Consider the following 25,129-nt stretch of genomic DNA (forward strand, 5'->3'; position numbering starts at 1 on the left):
GGGTTGTTTTTTTGTCCCCCCCCCCAATCTTTTGTACAGATATTGTGCCCCACATAAAGATACGATACCATGGACGGTAGAAGTTCGAACATTTATAAATATTGTCCTGTAACACACCTCCAGAGTTCACATCACTAATCTCCCAGTCATTTCACAGAGGAATCCAGCATCATGCCACTTCTGACACTACTTTTAATGTGAATGCCTCAAGAGAGAGGACAGAAAAAATGTGATTCAGCCAGTTTGGCCTGCAGGTCAAACACAACCGTTTTTGTTTTTTTTCCTCCTCTCCTGTTGTCCCATCAGCCCGTGTTTCCTTCACCTGCATGCCTGGGAACAAAACATGATGGTTCCTGCTCCACCCAGCACAGCCAACATGAAATTCCAGTCCTGCCACCCGACACAGGACAGAAACACAGACAGCCGAAAAACATGCACAAGAAATGACAGCTTTCTTCTTTTTCTTCTGGTCTGATTTTTCATTTCACATCACCGTGTGGGAAAAGAAAGGCTCAATCTGTAGCGACAGATACAACACAGATAACATGATGGCCACATAAGCTAAACAATGAATGAGACTGAAGTAAATTCATATGATTTTTTTTGTGATTGTGACGCAAGCTGTTGATTTGTGTGGGGAAAAAAACTTGCTTTTGAGCACTTAGCTGAAGCTGTGATGTCATAAAAGATGGAGTCGACAAGCAGCAGACGCAGACAACACGATCAGGTTTTTCCTCATACCACAAGTCTCGTGGTTTGTTAGTGAAGTCGAGTAAAGCATGACATGCAAATAAGTCAACCTCAGATAATCTGATAAAGAAGCTAATTCGGTTCACGTTAGCTCATAATGAGGAGCGAGAAAATACTGGGGGAGAGACGTTTTAAATGATCATCCCCTGCTGACCTTTTAAAGATTGTACCTGTGAGTCAGTGATGGGAGGATGACACTGAATGAGTACATTTACCATGAAATGGGAAAAAATGCAATTATCATTGATCTGCTTTCCTACATTCAGTCAGTTCTCTGCTGGTCCCATCCCACACACACACACACTGTTAGTGTAACTACTAAAAGACTCAAACATTTTCAGAGACTCCTCTGCTTGACCCAGAAAACTTGATTAAATATGGAATATTATTTTAGTCACATGACATTCCGTTTTTTTTTTTTATGAATAAAGTACTAAGAACTTGAACAGTGATTGTGACTCGGACTTATTATGTCCTTGATTTAACTTTGAAGATACTTCTTGTTGTTGATGTTTTTCCACTTTGAAAAAACTAAATAAATGTTACATGATGTAATGACAGACAATACAGATATTACTCTTTCAAGTAATTTCCAAACTGAACTGATGTACCAGATGTTGGGAGACGTGAGTGTCCATCTTTGTAACCTGTTTTATCCAACGACTTTGGGTACTGAAGCCCCATCACCAAAATAAAATACATGCACATGGAGAACATGCAAACTCCACATTTAATAGCTCACAAATCCCGAATTGAACCGAGTGTCAATGAAGACGATGGGAAATTAAGTCAGTAAGCATTATTTTCACATTGATACGTATTAAAAATGAATAAACTTTTGAATAATGTTGGCAGGTGAAAGTAATGTCCTTTTTAAAAAGACTTGATGGGAGACTGATGATGAGAATTAGGATGAGGATGGCTGCCATGCAAGGCGGTCGTCCTCCTCCACAGGGAGTAATTGAAAGTCACCCAGTTTGAACCAAAGGCTTCCCTTTACTTCTACATATTAATAAGAGACACCACCACTGCCCTCTGCCACATTTAGGTGCCGTTTCCTGGTTTGTGTCGCCGCTGTTCAGCCCGTCGTTCGAGACCAGTTTCAATTTAATCCCGGTGGGGTTGAACTCGTGATGACGTCACTGCTGTCGGCTGAAGGAGACTGTGTCGGGGGGTTGTTTGTTTACGTGTTTCAGGGGGCAGAGCTGCACAGTGAGCCGGAAACACCGCGACCTGTCCCTGCTGGAGGAGGAGGACGACGACGACGAGGACGACTGCCTCCACCTTGGGGGAGGATCCGTCCACGTAACGCGGGGCAGGCTCGCGGACTGGCTCGCGCATGTTCCTCCTCCAGCCGTGGTGCATCAGCAGTAATGAAGCTCGGAGATGCGCCCGGTCCTCAGAGCCCCGAGTCCCGGTAGAAGAGCACTCGCTCCTCGCTCACGTTTGGCTGCGGATTTTGTTTGTTTGTTTATTTTTGGGTTTTTTTGTTTGTGTAACTGAAGAAGGAATAGTAGTGTGTTTGATATCTCTACCGTGAGAGGATGAACAGCCTTAAACAGGTGCCCACCCGGGTGAAGACCCGGCGGACTGAGGCCAACCTTGGAGCGGAGAGGGAGCATTTTGACAAGCAGCAGGTAAATATTAAACCAATGAAAATTTAAAAAAAAAAAAAAATGGGGTGACTTCCCCGGGATCTGTGTCCCTGTGGGATGGAGGAAGCGGTACATTCATTGACTTCAGGCCCCGCTGTGACTTTACCGCATAGGCCAGGTCTCCTCAATGAAACGGGAACTTGGGTGTCGAGGAACGTTACCGTTGATGTGACTGTTCGACTCAACGACCACATATACTCCCAACGCCGCTGGCTTAAATCAACGTCGTAAATATGCTATATATATATTGTGCTATTCGCAACAATATAACTCGGTAGATGCAGGGATGATGGCCATTTGGTTTTACCCGAGAGAGCATGTGAAGTATTTTCTCTAAAACTGAAGTGTTTTCTTCCCACCATTCATTCCTCCCTGAAAGTCTGTCCACTGCTATCATCCTGATCTAGTTCTTCCTGTTTGGCCACCTTTCCTTCCTTGCAGACGTATTACCTGCTTTTACCTGCCCGTTCTTATCAATATAGTTACGGCATAGGAAATCGTCTTTGTATTTATTTATTTATTTCACTCTTTCAAGTTAGTATCTTCATTTCGCTTGACTATGTGCACTATAGGAGGGAGGGTTTGTCTGCTTCTTCCTACAACAGGTGCTTTGCGGTTGCTTCGTTGCAGCTGTTTGCAAAGGGAAGCGTTGCGCGAGTCGACTTCTGACGTCATATCCTGGCCACAGGTCCCACGTGAAGCACACACCTGAGTGTGACTGAGAGCCACGAGAGTGAATTCAGCTCCAGCCGCTTCGACTTGCTGCACCTTCGGTGTTGTTGTTTTTTTTATCTGAGGAGCGTTGAGCTCTTCTTGGAGAGGGCTGTCTTCCTCTGTCAATGTTTTATTTGCTTTTAGAAGCACGTGGAGGAGAGGCTTTTGAACTCTGCGTCTGAAACTAGTGGCAAATAAATTTGAAGTTTCTAGGTTGTGAGGTAGGGGGTCGACTTGGGGAAATCAAAAGGCTCTAGACGCATTTTGTCAACGTTATTATTGTGTTGGACATCGTCACCTTGGTTTTTCAATGTCATCCGTTCCCTATTCAACAGAATCCTGAAAAACCTCACTATCGTTCTATTGTCAGAAACAAAATGCCCAAATTTATGCCCAATTCTTTGGGTAAAACGATGCAGAACTATCTAAAAAGTAGTAAGTTTTCACTAAATCCAGCTGAGGGCTGTTAACACAGTGATTGACGTGAGGTTGAGTAGCCAGTGATAATTAGGCGATAAATATCAAAAAATGACACCCTGTCTGCTGAAATGGAAGTAACACATGTACAAGCCATAATCAACAGTCACAAGGACAAAACCATTTAATGATTGAAAAATATTGAACTTATGAACTACCTGTATTGATGTGACCAACCCCCCAAAATAAAATAAAAAAACAATAACATGCAAATGAATATCCATAGTGTCCGACTGACGAGAGCAGGAACAGGAAGACGTTAAAAAAGGTTTTGTTTTCAAAATTAGCCGCTGTTGAATCACTGCTTTCACATTGTGATACAAATAGTTGCTCAGTGCTTTTTGAGGGTAAAAGACAAGAATCAGACCTTTGCATTAATTCACAATATAGCAGATTTCAATGTACTGCTTTGAATTCTTGCTGGTGCGACTTGCTGCACTGCTCAGGGTCAGGGAAGCAAGATGAATGGATTCACTGGGCAACATGCAAATGAGGCTGATGTACAAAGAAGAATCTGGAATCCTGACTGGCAAATGTTTATAAATCTACCTGATTTGTATTGACATATAAATAAAAAACTTTATCCCCTCAACATATTCAAGTCGTAATATCCTACGGTGATTTTTTTTTTCAACAAAAAGAAACTCTAGAAAGTTTCAAATGGTCACAAGAAGTGTCATAGTTTACCACGAAGTCCATTCATCACGTGTGTGAACTTGAGGTTTCATATTTCTACGTCACACCTTTCAAAGCGTTTTCTGTTGCAGACAAAAGCAGAAGACAATGAGATTGTACTTTGGTTGCATCTTGCTGACATTTATGTCCACGTTAAACAATGGACACCATATTGGACGCTCTCGTGACTTAACTGATGCCTCACAACGATCGGATCTTCCATTACAATGCTATTTGTGAGCAATCACAGTCATTTGTTTACTACCTGAGAGCACACGTGTAAAATTATTTGTTTTGTACACATTTGTTTTTGTTTTTTTAAACTAAACTAGGCGAGTGTGAATATCTCGATTGGTGCAGGATTGGCTTCTTTTGTTGAAATCACCATTCAAAGTCTTTTGCTTTGCACATCCATCATGCTGCACAGTGAAGGGGACACATTCAGTGGCACGAACAAGAACCAAAACACATTTTTGGAGTGGTAGTATGCCATAAAAAAATCTTTTCTCGCTTCTTAACCAACATCTTATTGCAATCCAGGTCGTTCTGCTTGAGTATAGTGGAAATAATTATAATGTTTTCTGATCTTTACTAAGATGGAGGGGCACACCAAAGTCTCCCACACCAGGAGCTCGTTGAATCCGAGGTGAATTTTTATGAACAGTCGACTGGAGGTGTTGTTCAATACGCCTTCTTTCACTTTGTTGAAACGCCGCTGTGTTTAGGCAGGATGCTCGTCTGTTACTACCGTCATGGAACCTACCGGGCTCCTTCCTCTTGCTCCACTCTCGGCTGCCTTCTCTGCTTTTCATGTTGAACTCGGTACCAAGGTGAAATCTCTCGCACAGCGTCGTACTGTAGTGTTTGCTTTTGCTCACTCCTGTTGCCTGAGTGAGCGCCCATGAGGGAGAGGGGGGGGGGGGAATAAACACAACTCCAACTGAGTGGGTGTAGAGACCCAATTGAATTCACCTTGCTTATGGTGCGGGTGGTTTTTGTACAATAAGAAATTAAGTCTGCTGATATGACTTTTTTTTTTTATGTTTTTTTCTTTCTTCCTAAAATCATTTCATTTAGCACTCATGAAATGACGCTTTTGGTTTTGCCAAATGAACGCTCAACTGTATTTTTAGTATCCAGACAGAAGCATAAACAAAGAAATATAAAGTGCATTGCCATATCAGGAGGTGAAACTTCACGAAAGGCTGAGACATTATTGCCAAAACACACGCTCACCGTGCCTGTAATGACCTTGTATTTTCACTGATAATATTTCCAAAGGTAAACTCATGAGCTTTCGTCAGAACCATCACACTGTATTTCCGATCAGTACAGTCTTTGCTTCAATTCCGTTCATGTTTAGCAGCGACTCACAATTGTCCACATCATGTGAGTCACGAGCAAAGTGATCAGCTCACGAAACGATGTCATTTCTGAAGAACAGCTTTCCTTTTGTTGGCCCTTTTTAATCTAATATTCATAATTTAATTAACTTTAAAGGCAGTTATAACCCAATAAGACCTATTGATTCCTATGTGTGCAACTACAAAAGGTTCTTTAATGTCAATCCATACTTAAATCATTTGATATATATACTTTTCAGGGGTTTTTTTTCTTCCTATACTCGTACTTAGTGTTTCCTCAGTGTTGTTTAATACGTTCCTACTTTTGCATGCATTGACTATGCATCCAGAAGGGAAATGTTGCAGGCCTCATTTGCTTTCCTTTAATGTGCATCACTGCATCTTTTCCACTCAAACTGCAGACCCAATAAAAAAAGACGGCTACGGTAGTTTGTTTATTACCTGTGTTGATGAAGCGGCACCGCTGTTGTGTTCTCAGAGAAGAGATGCAGAACTCAAGCAGACAAAATGTTGGAATCAATGTTTTTCAGGGCTTCATTTTCCCCATGTGTACGTGTTGCCTTTTTCTGAATGGTTATTGTTCATGCTGCCCCGTGCTAACGTGTGTGAGCGGCGTGTAGCGGTCGAGCCTGACCTTGTCAGCCAGGTACCCCCCGCGGCACTCTGTGGAATTAAGCTGATAAGGAACGGGTCAGTCGGGGCTTTACGTCCAGTGAGGAGCAGCTCAGGTGCACCGTTGGTGCTTTGACTTCATTAACTTGAAACCCGGCGGTAAACCCGGATGTCCAAGCCCAGAGACTCCCTGCTGAAGACTGGGGACGACGGGGTAAGCAGGTCGGAGGTGTTAAAGCAGCAGTCGGTGTTTTGTCGCTTGCTGGGTGTAGTAATGCTTGCTGGCAGTAGACCTTATGGCCGTGGGCTGGAGGATTAGTCCAGGTCTTCCCTCCCTCTCACTTCTCTCCGCTCCGAGGATTTACCAACACGTTAACCAGCTGCAGCACCGAGTCGTTGGGACAGTCACACGGTGACCGGTGGCGGCATGTCTGCAGCAGCTCTCGGACCACGTTGCTCTGTTAGTAGAAAGATTTGGACTTCTACTGACATAACTTTGACCATGACACAAGGAAATGGTATCGCTGTGTGATAGTATGTGTGGATGGGTGATGTTTAAGATTGTGTTGTTTGGGAGTGCCAAGAGAAGCAGGAAGTTCTCTCAACGTTTAAGTCGAGTATTCACAGGAAATGAAAGTAGTTTAATTGGAATAGCTGGCGAGTTAATTAAATCTTTGTTCAGCAACAAAATGTTTTAGATACTTGAAATGTGATATTTGATTACTATTTTCCCGATATCTGGTTGACCAAATTGTTGTTTGTCAAAATATGCCACAAACGTATTCGTAGCTGTATGTCCTTGTGTTTAAAGGCTTTCTCATCGGAGCTCCATGTGGCCAGTGGCAAAGGCAATGCGAGTGTGTTTACACTAGCATGCCATGAGTGACCCTGAAATGTGTTCAGTTGACAGAAAGGCTGCACTGCACACGGTCGCTGGCCACCGTACTCTCATGATGAGGGTGAAGTGTATACAGCGTTTGAGCTCTTATCTGCCATTCGAACGTCCTTCTCCGCCGTCTCGCTGCGTCCTGACTGACAGCCATTCCCAACGTACGTGGGAGAGTCTCCCTGCAGCCTCGCTGCTCAGCAGCCATCTGTTGAGACCTCTGTGCCAGGCCCAGTGTGCCAGAGCACGGCTCCCATCCAACCCAATCTTCTACCCCAGCTGTCGGCCTTCCTCCCCCAACAAACCCCTCATTGTCGCCCAGGCCTCCATGCTATCTCCCTGCACTTGCCCTGTGTAAACGAGGGAGGCGGGAGGAGCCGCCTCTACACCACTGGGCTCTCCCGCCGAACCGTTCTCACCCCACAGTAGCCCCTCTGTGCTTTGTTGTGCGCTCCTGTATGTTTTGGTGGTTTTTGTGCGCGTGGAACTGTGTGGTTACTCACACGTTTCTAGCTCGTTAAAGAGGCTTTCATAGTGTTTTGCAGGATTAGGAACCTCTGCCTCTGGTATGTGCTTACGGTTTAAACAAGGATGTGACATGGATTCAGATTGAAGAAGCAGGGTCTTAGTCGGCCATCGTTTATGTACAACACTCAACTTCACGTTATGGCTTTGTGTTAATATTTAAAAAGCCTTTTTATCAAGTTGGATAATGTGAACAGATTTGGAACAAGAGGCTGAGATTGAACATGCTGCCCCATTATGCCTCCACTATGTAGGATTATTTGCTTATGTAATGCTGACATGCTGGTTTGTTTTAATGTCCTACAGACATTGTGGCCTTCATGCTGATGTGTTAAAAGGAAACATGACAAGCAAGTAAATATGCATTGCAGGGTTTGAGACATATCCAAGCATAACCTGGATCATGTTGTACTGGGTATGTTTCTCGTAGTTTTTTTGTTTGTTTTTTTAATCATTAGGCATTTGTGTTTTCACAAAGACCTGCAAGGCTGGTTTGTTGCAACACCTCAGCGGAGACGCTGTCATTCAATTACACTGATCATTATTTCCATGCGCGTCTTTCCATTTCATAAACCACACCACTGACTTCCAGGTCACACCAATTTATTCTGAAGCCCAGTCTAGATGTGTGTGGTGCAACCGCAGCTAAATTTCACAGCTTTTATTGTTGCGTAATTGTTTTGTTTTTGTAAGCGAGTGATTTTTCTCATCTCTTATGTGATCCCTGTAGACTGCATCATGGCCAGCCACAGTTCAAGGATTGTTGCTCTTACTACCTGCTGCTTCTGCAGGCAGTTTCAGAAAAGTGACTCTGTTTTGTGTGTTTGAGTGGTAGACCTGCTTTCACCCCCGACCAAAATAAACACTATTTCCAGATATCTTAATTCACCTGCAGTTCATAATTTGTTTGTCCTCAAATCATCTGTGATAACTCTCGCCGTCATCGGATTGCTTCAGATTTTGTTTAAATGCAGCTTGTTTAGTCTTCACAAAGGTCTCCCGCAATTTATTTTCCCTTTTATTGTGAAAGTGGCAGCTTTATATTTCCAGTGCTCAGTTATTTTTTTGTTATATTGAAAGTTTACAATTTGAATCGCTATGATCAAAAAAAGACATGCCAAGAAGAAATCCGTCATCGAAGTACATTGAGCTGTTTCTAAAACGGGACAGAGGCAGATAAAACATGTCTGGTGTCGAATGAAGTGGATCACCAGGTTTTTTAACATAAGCAGCACAGTAGACCTGGATTCATTATTACAGCAGACAGTGACTGAGAGGATCACCCTTTAATATAACATGCCCGCACTGATCTAACTTTCCATCTGTGCCAGGGTGTGAGTTGCACCTCAGATTGATTTGAAACGGCATGAGAATGTCCAAGACGACGTACCGACACAAGCCCGAGTGTTTGTCTCTGTCTTTTTTCAGCAACACTTGTTTTTCCTGCCGGGCAGGTTAGAGAGCGGCTCAGTTTGCATCCTGTGGTGACACTCAGTCTTTCAAAGGCTTAACATCAGCGGGATAATTAGAGATGGTCTATCTCAATGTCAGGTTTGGCTTCAGTGACCTGAGGAATGATGAAGCAGATAGTGGCAGTACAGCACCAGCAGAGAATTGAAGGGATTTCTATTCTTCTATAATCATTAAATACAAATCTTCTGTTAGAGCTGATACCAGCTGAGATTGGGTAGAAGGCAATGTAAACCATGGACAGGCCTCCAGTCCCTCAAATTGAGACAGGGAGTCGCCTCCATTCGTACCCCCAGGCCATTCCATTTAACCTGGCGCGCGTGTTTTTGGACTGTGGGTGGAATCCTGAGGAAACGCCTCCTGCGTGGACTCATTCAGTTGAATTGAAGTTACCGCGAGTCTGTTTCCTTCCATGCAGGGTTTAGTTTCGTTACTGTTGTTGTTCAAACTCGGCTCCACAATCGACGGTTGTGAGTTCTGAATCAAAAAGCCAGAGACCAAATGTGTATCTCCTCTTTCTCTCTTCTTTCCTTTGTCTTTTCCTCTTCCTTCTCCCTCCCGCAGCTCAACAGCATCAGCAAAGCCATCACCTCTGCAGAGACGCCTGTGAAGGAGAAGCATGCTCGACGTATCCTTAAGAACCGGTTCAAACGAACACTAGTTAATTTTTTTGTTTATTTAATTTTTTGCCCACACACTGACCTGATTAAAAGCAAGGAAAGTCTTTTTTTTCCAAAATGGAACACATCAAATGCAAAAAGTAAATGAGTGGGCAAACTCTTGATGCTCAAATTTGCCAAAACTACTTTCGGAAAGCCTGCAAAATGGTCCTCTGTGATATAATGGGAGTTTGCCAGATAATGAGTTTGGGACTGTTGTAGTGGATAGGCAGATAGCCAACACTTTTAAAAACGTGTTGGGGGGGGGGGGGGGGGGGCAGATGTGTTTTGAATAAGCTGGAACCTTTTTATCAGACAGACCAAAGAAAAGGATTTTTCATCAATCTTCTGTGATCGTGATGAAAGCAGTGAAAGATTTTGTAACTCTGCATCAAAGACAGGACTGTGAATTTGAGATTAAAGGATGTTGTGGTGCTACTGTGGATGTGCGAATTGAAATTGAGCTCAGCATCCGATTGTTGTTTGACAGTGATTCTCTGATGTCTTAATGGCATCCAGATATGGTAGAAATCAACCCCCCCCCCCCTTCATTGTATCAGTTAAATTAAGCATCTAAATGTTGCCTTCCTCATAAAGCCTTTTGATCAATAAAATGCATGCTAGGTGCATGTGGAAGACGATATCAAGTCATGTCCCTCGTCTGAACGAAAAAATGTGGAGCAGCAATCATACTGCGAGTTCATGCTTTCATGGGTTCATTAACCCATTAACGGAGGCTGAGAAGAAGCCAAACGAGTTTGCACTGTATTTTAGTGCTGTGATATTGGTTGAAGTGAAAATAAACAAAAAATGTGTTTTGTTTCTTAAAATGACCATGAATGCACATTTGCAATGTGAAAATATCAACTTTAATTGAAAATGAAGTCCAATATCTTGTGATGGACAAAATCGACACCAGAATGACTTGTTTTATACGATTTAAAAACAAGATAAGCAGGTCTATGACTGTTGGAATTTATCTTTCTAATGTACAGAGACTTGATAAATACATTAACACAATGCATTATGTAGATTATTGCATATTCTCATCTGCATAGTGTGCAACATGGTTGACCTGATGAAGTTTGGAGTATCAAATGTTGCCAATTTAAAAAACAAACAAACATATAAACAACTTTATATATATCTGTGCAGGTATTCCTCTTTAAAGTTTGACTTGACTGGTTCTATAGTCTTACACCAGCATGAAGAGCACGTTAACCTGCATCTGTCAGCGTTTATAATTGTAGTTAATGGGCTTAACTAGATTTTAATAGGCTAATGATGTTCGTGTGTCTTTATTTTATTTCACCTTTGGATGCTTATTAGTGGGCGATAAATGTCGGCAGTCCTGTGATATTGTAAGCTTCCTGAATGACGACAACAGGAATCATCCTGGGGACTCACAGGGAGAAGGGAGCCCACACCTTCTGGTCCTACGCTCTGGGCTTTCCTCTGGCCAGCAGCTCCATCCTGAGCTGGAAGTTCTGCCACGTCCTGCACAAAGTCCTGCGAGATGGCCACCGCAATGTAAGCCTTCGAGTCCACTTCCTGTTACTCTTCCTCCAAATGGCTTCACATGAACCCGGGAGGAATAGAAGTGTTTTAAGTTATTTGTTAAAAGCTTTTTGCTGTATTGTTTGTTTGTTTTTTTTTCCCACAGGTTCTTCAAGACTGCATGAGACATCACAGTTCTTTAGTCGAAGTTGGGAAACTATGGGTGAATTTTAACAACCTTTTTCATGATGTCTACGGAATAGTAAAAGTACAAAATTGACCTTGATTATCTGCTCCTTTCCAGGCTCACCTCCACGACAAATACGGACAGCTTGTGGCAATCTATACCAAGCTGCTCTGCACAAAAATGGAGTTTCACGCAAAGGTGAGTTTTATAATGTGTATGACGCAACAAAACCGCACAGCATGAGTCAGAAAAGGCTTGTCAGTTGATATGACGGACCTCTGTGCTGTGCAGCATTCAGAAATCCCACCGAACCTGGAGGTGACGGATGAAGTCCTGGAGCTCACTGCAGGAACAGACATCAATAATGTGTGAGTGCCAAAATGTGGTTGAGGTCAACTGTAATTTAAGTATGTTAAGTCTTGTTCCCATTTATAATCTACCAAATTTGGTGCCTGATACTTTGTCCATTAAATAAACAGTCACAAGCCACACTGTGCTTTCAGTCCACAGGGTGACATTGTCCACAGGGTAACCCTCTTTTCGCTCTAATGAAGTGACCAACTTCTCTCTTTCAGCTTCCAGCTCACAGTAGAGGTATTCGATTACATGGACATAGAGCTTCGGCTGGCAGACACAGGTGAAAACAAACTCCTCCCACCTTCTACCAGTCGTGCTCTGTCAAGGAAGAGAAACCTGAGCCATAGCTGTGGGCCGTTGCCTGCTGACATTATCTATTTATGCACAGTGGCCTGGAGAGTCTACGAAGAGACGATTGTTGGATAGCCTGTTTTTAAATTATCTGCTGAATACTTAAAAATTGGTTTCATTTACCAAGTTTAGTTCTTTATTCTTTTTTTTCTTTTTTACTAATGAGGAAATGCCAGCAATTAGAGGCCATTAATTTTAAAGATTGGTCTGCTGGTCCCTGGCCTGCAGGGTGGAGGCTCAGTACTGCGTCATGTAAACAAATTCTGCTCTTAATTTGTGAATGAAATGTGGTTGTTTTTGTAGATGTACTCTAGGCCCCCATGTCTCCGACTTAAAATGTTCAACACAAAAGAGGAGTGTCTGCTTTTCATTCAACCACTGTTATCCATGGTATCCAGACTGTTAAATGCAGACTAAGAGCACCATATACTATATTGTCTAAACCACTAGAGGCCTTCATTAATTATCCAATAAAGCAGTCTGATTCTTTCAAGTTCAACCTTTGATCAGATCTGCCTAATCGGCACAGAAATGTACACAATAAAATGACTTGCATAACTAGTTTTCCTCCTCTGATCTCTCTCGCAGTGATCCGGCAGCTCAACACATCGATTGCTATCTCCACGCTCACATCAGGCCAGTGTCGCCTGGCTCCACTGATCCAGGTCATCCAGGATTGTAGTCCCCTCTATCACTTCACTGTCAAGCTGCTCTTCAAGCTTCATGCCTGTAAGAGTCCTTCTCAATATCATAATTTCATCATGAATTTGAGGAAATGCATTACATGCAGACAAACGCCATCCTGGTGATTTCATCAGTGAAATATATATATATACAACATTGTTTATTAATGAATCAATGTGATTTTCAGGTCTCCCTCCTGACACTTTACAAGGACACCGTGATCGTTTCCATGACCAGTTCCACGGGTAAAGCTACGACTGTATGAGATTGTCCGCATCAAACTGACGAGTTTCCACTTTACCAACAGAAGATTGCAACATAATCTCACCTCACTCAGTCACCAAAAACGCTTTCAATCTATGCAACCGAAACCATCACTGCAGGCCATGCACACACTGGTGTCACAGTCACACTTGAGTTTCCTGCATTTCTCATGGTCTCGAGCGGGTATTTCCATGGTGAGCAGAGAATACGGGGTTAATAATAAGTACGTTCCAGGGACGGTTCAGGTTGGACAGTTTGGAGGGAAAGTGAGAGATGAGGGTGAGACAAAACATTTGTGTGTCTGAGCTCAATAGTTTTAAAGTTTAATTGGGTCGGTCATTCTTTGTCACCAGACATGACACCAATATGATGTTGATGTAATTATTCACTAGTCTTTATCCCAGTGCAGTGGTCTGCCAAACATAATGAAGGACATGGGGCGGAAATTACACAAAAACTTTAGTTTGTCGTCATTTCTGTATCAATAAAAAGTTGGATTGTTCTTGTTTTTTCTTTGTCCCACAGCCTCAAGTCATTCTTCAATAAAGCCAGGGACATGATGTACTTCAAGAGACTCATCCAGATCCCCAGACTGCCTGATGTAAGAGCTCAGTTGAACAGAGGGGAGAGATGATTTTAGTGCTGACTTGACACTCTCCTAGATCTAGTCACATTGAATATGGGCTTATAATAACAATATGGACACATTTGGTCAATTGAAATTGAAGAGAGATCGATGGCCTTACGACAATTCTGTTTGTTAATCGTTCACCTGAACGACATGACCGCTAATGTTTGGCCGTTCTTCTCTCAAGTCCCCACCAAACTTCCTGCACGCTGCCTCGCTGGCCAAACACGTGAAGCCGGTGGTGGTCATCCCTGACGAAGACGATGCTGAGCAGCAGGACGATGACGACGACGAGCCCGAGCCACTCATTGAGGTCAGCGACGCCTCCGCGCCCAGCCTGCAGTCGCAGCCACAGGTATGCTACAGTGTGCACTACACACTCAGTCACACAAACACTGATGAGCTTTTTATTTACCGGTATGTCTCTCTATGTCTTTGTTGTTCTTAAACAGTTGGACATCTTTGATCAGGCATTTGGACCTCCAAATGGAGGCTTTGATGATAGGTGAGCTGTTCTATTGATTATAATAAGCCATCAAGGTTAAATGGTTTGTTGTCAGCAGTTTTTTTATTTTTTTATTACTGATGGTAAGTTTTCTGTCTCTAGGGATCTGCAGATCGAGAGCCTGAAACGGGACCTTGAGCTGTTGAGAGCCGAGCTGGAGAGAGTGAAAACGGAGGTGAGGCCCAAGCAGGCGCTTGGTTTCCTGTATATGTGAGGCGGGAGAGGCCACACAATTATCTGTGCGCAAAGGAATGTGGCTCATGTGTTGGGTGGATGTAAACGCCGCTGCCGACATGTTGAATGTGGCACGTATCCTCCGAATGAGAGGTGACGGAGTCCGGGAGAGACTTCTGACGTCAAATTTCATCCCTGTATTTTTGTCACTGTTCATCTCTCACTGAGCTTTTTCTTTTTTTGATCAAGCAATTTTAGACTGAAAAAAACCTTTTACTGTATGTTTTTATATTTTAATGATATTATTAGCTTTATTTGGCACTTTCAGAAACCTCCTGAAAGTGCTAGTAATTATTCAAATTGCAGTGAATCACTTAAAAACAAAAGAAGAGTGACCCATTAGGATATTTCAATACCGTGTCAAAAGTTGTCACCAGAATTGTCAAACTAATTTTAGGGGGCACATGCAGCCCATTTGGTCTTGGTAAAAATAGTTTAACAACCTAAATAAAACTCTATATGCTTCCTATTTGTTTGAGTGCAGTGAATTTGGACTACATTCATACCTGATAAAATATAATGAAATGGTTTGTTTTTTTTACAGAAACTGAAAATATTGGTACGACAAAGAAAAACAAGTGTAATTTTATATTCCATTTTAATTATGCCCAATGGAAAATACACTGAATTGTCCAGAAACCATGCCTCCTCTGTTTGCAGCACATTTTTTTATGTCTGCATGTACATTCCAAAAAATAATACTGGATGTGAATACAGAATCCTTTTGTCCTTAGAAGTAGGTTTAATGATGACGGGGGGGAAAAGTGGGAAGATGTCTTACCTTAAGCTGGATAAACCTGGGTTTTGCGATTTGTCAATGCTGTTTGTTGTAGGTAAAGCTAATAATAATAATAATAAATTATGTACAGAGAAGGTGACTTTTTGTTCAGAGCATGTTGCACACCTCTTTGTTAAAACATCTGAAAAACTAACATCAAAGAATCTTACAATGATGCTGCAGTCGTTGTGCATAGAGACCTCAATTGTGGATCCTTTCAGTTCTTTGTTGGCTGAATGACTTTTAAAACGAAACCCTTTTTAGTCTTGTAAAATGTTAACATTTGTTCTGATAATTTCAATGCCAGTGTGGGATATAAAGCCATGAGAGTAATGTCTTTTAGATAATATTAAATTAGTTTGTTTAAAAAATGTGTCCCTTTTCTGTTTGAGTCCTTTCTAATTTAATCATGCGGATTATTAGAAGACAGTCAGTGACGTTTTACATCTACAGCTGGTGCTTGGTTAATGCCAGACCTAGGCCCCTCGATGGCTGCCCCCCGGCCTCAACACATGTTAAATAGATGCATATTGTAAAATGTAAATGTTTTCAGATTTCTGGTTTATAACGTTATCTTCAGAAAGAACTACATTCGTGGCGATGAAAATCTTTGTCAAATCTGTTCTTCCCTCTCCTTAAAGGCTCAGCGTTACATCACACAGCTCAAGTCCCAGATCAACAGTTTGGAGGCTGAGCTGGAGGAGCAGCGAGCACAGAAACAACGAGCGCTCGTGGAAAACGAGCAGCTGCGCATGGAGCTGGAGGCAACCCGCCGCCGAAACGCCGAGCACGAGAGTGTGCAGTTCACCTATGTTGAGGCAGAAAGTAAGGCGTGCAATTCACCCTTCTGTCCAAGTGATGCTAAATGTCTGAGCAGCCATGACGGTTTCCTCGCTCTTATTTGTGCAGAGAGGGCGCAGGGCACTGAGCAGCGGTACAACATGCTGAAACAGAAGCACACCGAGCTGGTGGCCAGTCACGCCGAGCTACTCCGGCAGGTACAGACGGACAGCAGGTCCAGGCCGCGGCCAGTTTCCATTAAACTGGATGTCAGCAGCTGGCCGCGCCTGGTCTTATTAAATGTGTTCATGTGGTGACAGAGCGCAGACACTGTGAAGATGCTGTCAGCAACCCAACAGACCCAGGAGGAAGTCCAGAGGACCAAACAGCAGCTGTCGTTCGAGGTGGATCGGATAAAACAGGAATCCGACATGAAGGTCGGTCTTGTTCCGCTTTAAGGAAGGTTGGATTTGTGGAGTCGGCGTGCAGGCGTCTCAACATTGTTCTTCCACTGCTGTAGCTGGAGGAACAGAAGTTTGAGATGGAGAAGCTGAAGCGAGAGCTGGAAGAGAAGATGGCCGAGATGACGCGCATCAACGCAAGTCTGCAGAGCAGCGAGCAGGTTAGTTGGAATCTGCAGTGATGACCAGTTTCCTCCTCGTCTTGCATTCAGACTCACCAGTTCTGTGTTCAGATGCTCGAGACGAGCAGCACAATCTCAGACGGCCTCCGAAAAAAAACTTGCAGCCATCTGCTTCTTCTGGCTTCCCTCAATGATTGCTCTCCGTTTTCGACAGACGTCGGGCGAAATGAACAGCTCATTGACAGCTCTGCAGGCGGAGAAGGAGCGCTTGATGCGATCTGTGAGCGAGAAGGAGGCGGAGCTGTCGTCTCTGCGGCAGACTGCGCAGGTCCAGCAGTCGTCACTTCAGCAGGAGCGAGAGAGGAACAGCAGGGAGCTGGGAGAGCTGCAGGGCAAACTGCAGGAGAAGGTCAGTCAGGACAGTGGAGGCCCAGCTCAGCAGTGCGAGCAGCACTCTGCATTTTGTCTCCTTAAAGAAACACAATGAATAATTCGAATAAATGCCACAACTTTATGGCCAGGATGCTGCCAACCAGGAACTAAACCCTTTGAGATTGAATTATTAAAACCAGATATAAACACGTTTATCGTTTATTAAACATGTTTTCTTAATGAAGCCAAATAAATAGTTTTCTTTTGTTTGTGCGAGAAGAATAGTCCATTCTTCTTTTATGCCTCTTTATCCAATTAAGAGGTGTTGTTTCATTTGGAAACAAATCAACTTATAGATTAAAACATTTACTAATTTGAAAATTGCATATAAGCATAATATTTGGTTATCTGACATTTAAGTTTTGGCAAAACCTTTTCATCACAGTGTTTCATAGTTTATTAAATATATTTGCTTGTAGATATATTAAAAATGTAGCTGCAAAACTGATGATTCTCTGTCTTTCATTACAAACGCGCATGATGATGAAACTAACTTCAACCAAATGTTGTTATTGTTTGACTTTGACACTCTGTGGGTAACGGTATGAATTGTACCACCACAAACAAATAGGCTGTGTCGAGTGTCAATCTACACACATCTGGATTGTGTGTCCAGGTCTAATCCTGCTCGGATTGACATCAGCTTGTTGTGTTTGTGTGCACACATGCAGACTAATCAAGAGGAGCAGATAAAGCAGAAGATTCTGGAGGAGCAGTTTGCGCTGCTGCAAGGCACTATAACTGAAGCGGAGTCCATAATCCAGGATGCTGTTGCCAAGCTGGATGATCCCCTCCATGTACGCTGTACTAGCTCCCCAGGTCAGACTCCTGCTCAGTCTTTTCATGTAGAATCACAGAGATGGACAAAAGAAACTTGGAATACTGTAATAACTGAACAGGAAAGCTGCGACATGGGAGTCTCACAAGATCTTCAATGACTCTCTTCTTAAATCAAGTGTTTTCCCTCCAAACACAGATTATCTAATAAGTCGTGCAGAGGCCACGCTGGGCTCCATTGACAAAGTGAAGAAGGGTCATGCGGATTATCTGAGTAACATGGGAGGTAAGCTGTGTCTGCCTCTGATTTGGCCTGGGCCCGCTGACCTTGTGATGCTGTGTGCCTGGTTTGTTCTGCCCGTTATGTTCTGGCCTGCTGCTCTCTGACTCTCTGCTCCTGTAAGCAGATGCTGGAAGCCTGCTGAGGGCTCTGACCCAGTTCTCCCATTTGGCCGCGGACACGATTGTCAACGGCAGCGCAACGGCACACATGGCACCCACTGACCATGCTGACCGTAAGCAGTATAATCTGGAAATATAACATGTAGTTTCCCATTACAGACCATGGGTCACATTTCAGAGAAATGTTGACTAAAGGAACAAAAATGTGTTACAGTTTCATACTGATGTCTATCTACGTATAATTTCATAATTGTCTTCACTTCCACATTAGTGAAGAATCTTTGAAGTCACGACATCACATTTACAGCCGATCACAAGATGTTGTTAAATAAGAAATGGCTGACTGATGGTGTCTGGCGTGCTCCCGTCAGGACTGACTGAAAACTGCAGAGACTGTGGCTCTCAGAGTTTGCAGTACTTGAAGGAGTTGAAGTCCAAGGCCTCCCTCCAGAGGGCAGACCCTGCTGCCGTCCGTGCAGTCGTCCAGAAGATCTTGTACTTGGGTCAGGTGAGGAAAAACAGATTTTGTATAACAGACTGTGCATGTGTGTTGAAGTAGTGAAAGTACATCACATTTGACGTTTTATTTACCATTTTACACAGACTGATGGAATTAAAAGTGTATATTTGAACAAATATACATACAGTTGAGTCCAGAAGGTTACATACATTGGATAAAAACATGCAGAAATCTTTTTTTTTTTCTCACTATCTGATTTTCATTCAGACTAAACTACCAAAATTGTCTATTTGCTAAATGCCAAAATAATGACAATTTATTACTTTCATTGAAGTAAAAATTTTACATACACAAAGATGACTGTCTTTAAACAATGCCGAAAAGCCCAGATGATGATGTCATGGCTTTGGAAGCTTGATAGGTTAACGTACATCATCTGAGTTATTTGGAGACACACCTGGACATTTTTTTAAGGCCACACCTGAAACACACTGCTTCCTTATTTGACATCATGGGGTAATCAGAAGAAATCGGGAAGAAATTTGTGGAGCTCCACATATCTGGTCATCCTTGGCTGCAATTTCCAGATGCTTGCAGGTGACAAGTTCATCTGTTAAAGCAACTGTACGCACGTATAAATACCATGGCAATGTCTATCCGTCATACCGCTCAGGGAGGTGAGGGGTTGTATGTCCCAGACACTAACATGTTTTGGTCTAAAACATGTAAATCAACCTCAGGATTAAATCTAAAGAAGATGCTGGCTGTCATTATCTACAGTGAAACAAGTCTTGCAATGACATGGGCTGAACGGCTGCTCAGCCAAGAAGAAGCCATAACTCGATATGAAACATAACAAAATAGATCAGATTTCAAATGCACAATGGGACAAAAACCTTAATTTTCTGGAGACGTCCTTTGGTCTGATGAAACTGGAGTGGCACTGTGTGACCATCCTTGCATTTGGAGGAAAGAAGGAGAAGCTCGTAAGCCTGAGAATACCATCCCAACTGTGAAGCATGGCAGTGGCAGCATCATGTTTTGCTGTTTTGCTGAAGGAGGCACTGGCACGATTCATAAAATAGACTGCATCATTCGGAAAGAACAATTGACGCAACATCTGAAGACACCGAGGTCTTCCCGACGCACAATGATCCTTCCTCATATTGCCCCCAAAAAGTCAGAAAGTGGCTTGAGGACAACAAAGTCAAAGTTTTGGGAGTGGCCATCGCAAAGCCCTGACCTCAGATGGGCAGATCTTAAAATATGAGCAAGGCGGCCAAAAAAACCTGACTCGGGTCACATCAGTTCTGTCTGGAGGACCAGGCCGGAATTCTGTTGTGAGAAGCTTGTGGAAGGACACACAAAATGTTTGATCCAAGGCGTACGGTTTAGAGCCAATGCTGCCAAATAAGGAAATGTATGTCACTTCAAAGAGAGCAATACAAAATTCTCTCTCTCATTATTGTGACAAATTTGCAAATAAAAATAATTTTGGGTATTCTGAGTGACCTAAAACAGGAGAAGTTTAGTCTGATTTAAATTGGGACAGTGGGACGAACAGGTTTGTGTCTTTTATGCAGTGTGTGCAAACTTCTGGTTTCAACTGTGTGTTATCACCCTTTGTTTAAGTTGCAAACTAAATCAACATGAAAACTCAGTTTGCTCATGTCCTTGGCTTTGTGCCACTTGGTGTTTCATCAGTGTGGTTTTTACGATACTCATCCATTTAAACATCATCAGGTATTATCATTGTTGTGATTTTAAAACCCATTAATGCAGTCGATTGAGTTCTATTGAGGATTAGTGGTGATGTAAAACTCGGAGAATCAAAAGCTGCTATGAATAAACATTCGCAGACGCTTGAAATGCGATTCAGTATTATTTCCGTTTACCTTTTAACCGCAATTGATCTTTTCTTTTATGTTTCATTCGATCATATGTAGGAGCTGCGGCCAAAAGGCAAAGACGTGGGGCAGGAGGAGCTTGGCGACCTGGTCGATAAAGAGATGGCGGCAACATCGGCAGCCATTGAGGAAGCCGTCCGCAGGATTGATGTATGTGGTGTATATTTAACTTTCCAGGGGCAGAATCTTAACATTTACTGTAACAACCTCTTCAAAACCGCGTCTCCACCGCACATGAAAAGTGTCTCCTCTGATTTTGTGTTTAGGAAATGATGAATCAGGCACGAAAAGACACATCAGGGGTTAAACTGGAGGTCAACGAAAGGTTTGTTGTTGTTTTTTTATTTTTTATTTAGTTCGATATATCAAAGAGTTCAACACCAAAAAGACTTAACTCCCCATAAATATTCACTTGTCATCCAGTTAACTGGCCTAAAAAGGACTATTTTACATCATTCAAGAGAGGCCATATTAAATGTGTGTGTGTGTGTGTGTGTGTGTGTGTGTGTGTGTGTGTGTGTGTGTGTGTGTGTGTGTGTGTGTGTGTGTGTGTGTGTGTGTGTGTGTGTGTGTGTGTGTGTGTGTGTGTGTGTGTGTGTGTGTGTGTGTGTGTGTGTGTGTGTGTGTGTTTTCTGTTTAGAGCTTTCACTCTCTACCTATTATAATAGAATACATATTTCCATTGCAATTAAAAAAAACCTGTTGCGCAGCTCAGTGGACACTGAGAAAGAAATGAATTGAAATAATTTTTTTTTTTTTTCTTGTAAGACATCATCACCAGCTTGTATCAATTAATAACTAATAACTTTTTATTAATTATGTACTGCATACATATTATTTTAATCTCCCTGCTTCTGTGATTTGTAGAATCCTCTTCAGCTGCACAGACCTGATGAAGGTAGAGTGCCTGTTTTTTCTGTGTTTTCTTTACACACCTCCAGAATACCGTACCCTTGTGTCGTATTCTTAATTGATCCCCTAATGAACATAAGCACTGCCTCTTCTTTGATTCAGTCCTTTTGTCATCCTTTCTCCTGTCAGGCGATCCGCATGCTGATCATTGCATCCACAGACTTGCAGAAGGAGATTGTGGAGAGTGGGAGGGTGAGTCACCCTGTTCTACTTTTGGATCTGAAAGAGGCAGCCTGTATTTTTTGTGTGCATTCTCTTTCCCATTCGGAAATGTCAGTTAACTGTACTGCGGTGCTTCTGCAGGGTGCGGCGTCTATCAAGGAGTTCTATGCCAAAAACTCTCGCTGGACTGAAGGGCTCATCTCTGCTGCCAAGGCTGTTGGATGGGGAGCCACAGAGATGGTGTAAGTTGGCAGTTATTTAAAGAACGTGCATGTCCTTTAACCACCACTGTCAAACTTACATATTTATTAGAATCAAACGCTTTACCACATTTGTTAACTTGAAAGTGACAGATTGTCCAATAATTTTTCCACATTTATTTTAACATTACACCAAAACTTTGAACATGCAGGAATTATATGTACATTTAATTATTAGTTATTAAAAGATTTGATTTGAGCTAAAAGTGACTCTGCTGTGAAATGTGGCCAATACGCTTATGACATATATAATATTCATAGTTGTCATACTACTCAATGAAACAACACAATACAATCATCTAGTTAAGCAAAGAATATTGTTTTTGCACAATTACACCATTTCCAGAATTGCATCCTTTCTCGTTATGTGTATTAATGAGGTTTTCTGTTTCACAGAGAGTCTGCCGATAAGGTGGTGCTGCACACGGGCAAATATGAAGAGCTGATCGTCTGCTCTCATGAGATCGCTGCGAGCACCGCCCAGCTGGTCGCTGCATCCAAGGTGACGGTTTTGTCTGAAAAATACCCTCAATACAACTTTTATGACTGTGTAATGGTAGATACTACATCAAATTACCCAACAGGGCTTTGTTATTATTATAGGAGAGCTCGTACCATTTAAGGTGAAGTTGGAAGCTTTACTATAAATGACTTTCACGGTAATATTAACGGTTGGTGTCGTCACAGCTATGCATGGCATCCGTACAAGAACAAACATAAATAAATAAAAGTATTTTATCTCGGTGTTGCCAGATCTGACAGTGTGGATGAATTCAAGTGTTTTCTCTCATCATGACAAAGAAACATCTTGCAAATCTCTACAGTGTGTTTGTGTCACAACAGCATGAAAACATGCCCATTAAAGTTGTCAGAGTTGCTGTATTGTCAGTATCACAGGTCCCCACTGTGTACAGGCTTCACTTTTCATTGCAAGAGGTTTACGATGATGCAGATGAATCTTGAGTCCCAGAAAGATCTTTACCAAAGTGATTTTCATATTTCACATTCACAGCATTTGTGCAAATGTGACCAGAACATTCTTTCTATTGTAACCTCAGTCCTTCTAATCGGCTCTCCCTCGCTGTCTTCCTCTGCAGGTTAAGGCCGATCGCAACAGCACGAAGCTCCCCATTCTCCAGCAGGCGTCTCGTCATGTCAACGAGATGGCCGCGAATGTGGTGGCCTCCACGAGGACGGGCCAGGAGCACCTGGAGGACAAAGGTAAGTGTGGTTTGACTGTCTGATCGCCACAGACGGAATTCACTTTATGTTTATATATTTAATATGCAGATACCATGGACTTCTCTGGATTGTCCCTCATCAAACTGAAGAAAGAAGAAATGGAGTCACAGGTAAGTTGTGGGAAGAACTGGATATCTGTAAAATATCTGGTAAACTTGGAACATTTTCAGGATGAGAAATTATCAATGTGACTTAATCTTTATTATTTCCCGGCCTCCAGGTGAAGGTCTTGGAGCTGGAAAGCCAGTTGGAGAACGAGCGCGTCCACTTGGGTGAGCTGAGGAAGAAGCACTACAAGATCGCTGGAGTTCCCCTGCAAGATGGTCCCGACGGAAACGGCGAAACGTCCTCGCCGTTCAGCCCCGGCTCCATGTCACCGAAACCCAGCAAACCTTCGCTCATGAAGAAACCGACACTGGCCCAGAAACCCAACGTCCCACGGAAAGCTACAGTACAGACAAGCGTCAAATCCTAAATATATACACACATTTTGAGTTGGGTTAGTACATGTTGGTGAATCTCATCCCTTCTTCATTTTTTTTCTCTTTCAGTTTAAATAAACGCCTGCTCAGGAGACAAACGCTTCACCTCAAGATGGTCGGACTGAGATGGAGAACGATGGCCTTTGAGATCCAGCTCCTTTAAGTTGCATGCTGACAATCCTCAGTGTCATCTTGCTTCTCATTGTTTTACTTTCCTTCTTTGTTAGTTTATTCTTTTTTTTTTTTTTTTTGCCAAAATGGACCAAACGCCTGATTTTATTTTTTTATTTATTGTTTTAACTCTTTATGCCTGCTGAACTTTACCATTATTTTAGAAGCAAAAACACACAAATTCAAGGATATAATCTTTTTTTTTTTATATATATATATATTTGGCATCAAGAATAGAAAAAGTCAAATAATTACTTTTAAACTTTTAGGGTACTTTTGAAAGAGTTTTTCTTTTTTACTAACATTTTAACAAATTGAACACTACTGCACCTAATTTTAGAGATGGAATTCTCAATAATAAAGCAACATGTGTATTTGTAGGTCAGTAGTTTTAATCAAGCTCTGGACAGCTTCTTTGCACATTGTCAATGTTCATTACACTATTTGTTATGGGGGGGTGGGGGGGTGTAAGGGAAACTAGAGCGAGTGTGTATCGCCGTTGCTGGAACATTTTGACATACCTCTAGTTTTGAATTCATGTTGCACAGTGTTCCTCTTATGTGGACAAAACCTTTTTTATTCAGCAGGAACAGATTGTCTGAGGCCTTGAAATGTATGATCACAATGCATAAAATCATGCCTGTAAAGACCATCAAGTACATCCATTCACACAAAGTAGAATTGAATATTTACACAGCTCTCTTGAATGTCTGAAGAAAACCTGGATATTATGATAAAAGCATTAGATTCACTGCTTGCACAAATATACTGGATGTAGATATCCTTTAAGTAACAGCTTCTTTCTCGGTTGAATATGAAACTATAGCGGTGGTCAGTGTACAATATGAAGTCCTCTTTACCTATGGGAACTTTTCTTACAGGGTCTTAAAGTACATCTTTTTATGTTCTCTTCTTTCCTCTGTATGAAATGTCTTTATACACTCAGATCTATTAATATATTTTAGTTAAGATAATGGTGGTTCTCCTTGTAAGATGTGTAAATGTCAGACAAATGAACAATAAATGTTTGATTTAATGTCATTTTGTTACCTTTCTTGATTATGAACCTTTAAAACAATTAAAGTCATATGAAGGTTGGGTATAGTTACAATGGCCCAATGGTGCAAAACAATGTTCAATGATCTATCAAATCCAAATAAAGCATCTGTCATGACTAACTGTGAATCTGAACATCATTATCCTTGGAGAATTTTGGACAAAGCCAATGAACAGCATTACTAATACAGTGTCCCTAAGTGTAGGTGAAGATGTTGATGATGTGGTGAA

General features: G+C 42.2%; 1 protein-coding gene across 1 annotated transcript; it reads left to right on the forward strand.

Moving 5' to 3' along the window:
• The first annotated feature begins 2,133 nt into the window (after positions 1 to 2,133).
• Positions 2,134 to 24,275, forward strand: hip1rb (huntingtin interacting protein 1 related b). The gene is made up of 32 exons (XM_080499157.1): positions 2,134 to 2,387; positions 9,693 to 9,756; positions 11,175 to 11,317; positions 11,451 to 11,507; positions 11,589 to 11,669; positions 11,763 to 11,839; positions 12,047 to 12,108; positions 12,768 to 12,908; positions 13,051 to 13,108; positions 13,653 to 13,728; positions 13,943 to 14,110; positions 14,208 to 14,260; positions 14,363 to 14,435; positions 15,914 to 16,097; positions 16,182 to 16,270; positions 16,373 to 16,489; positions 16,573 to 16,674; positions 16,850 to 17,044; positions 17,739 to 17,886; positions 18,044 to 18,130; positions 18,252 to 18,359; positions 18,618 to 18,754; positions 20,653 to 20,763; positions 20,880 to 20,938; positions 21,481 to 21,511; positions 21,655 to 21,717; positions 21,829 to 21,929; positions 22,344 to 22,449; positions 23,045 to 23,168; positions 23,238 to 23,299; positions 23,410 to 23,640; positions 23,741 to 24,275. The coding sequence occupies exons 1-32, from the start codon at positions 2,295 to 2,297 to the stop codon at positions 23,747 to 23,749; spliced, it is 3,210 nt and encodes a 1,069-aa protein (XP_080355283.1). The 5' UTR covers positions 2,134 to 2,294; the 3' UTR covers positions 23,750 to 24,275.
• Positions 24,276 to 25,129: the final 854 nt, after the last annotated feature.

Source organism: Blennius ocellaris (assembly GCF_963422515.1).
Source record: "Blennius ocellaris genome assembly, chromosome: 7".
Classification (NCBI taxonomy): domain Eukaryota; kingdom Metazoa; phylum Chordata; class Actinopteri; order Blenniiformes; family Blenniidae; genus Blennius; species Blennius ocellaris.

Bases quoted from the DNA above. Each gene is read 5' to 3' on its own strand.
- hip1rb (XM_080499157.1), top strand. From the start codon at position 2,295: ATGAACAGCCTTAAACAGGTGCCCACCCGGGTGAAGACCCGGCGGACT. The intron at 13,729-13,942 runs GTAAGAGCTCAG...TCTTCTCTCAAG, and splicing joins AGATCCCCAGACTGCCTGAT to TCCCCACCAAACTTCCTGCA. The intron at 14,111-14,207 runs GTATGCTACAGT...GTTCTTAAACAG, and splicing joins GCCTGCAGTCGCAGCCACAG to TTGGACATCTTTGATCAGGC.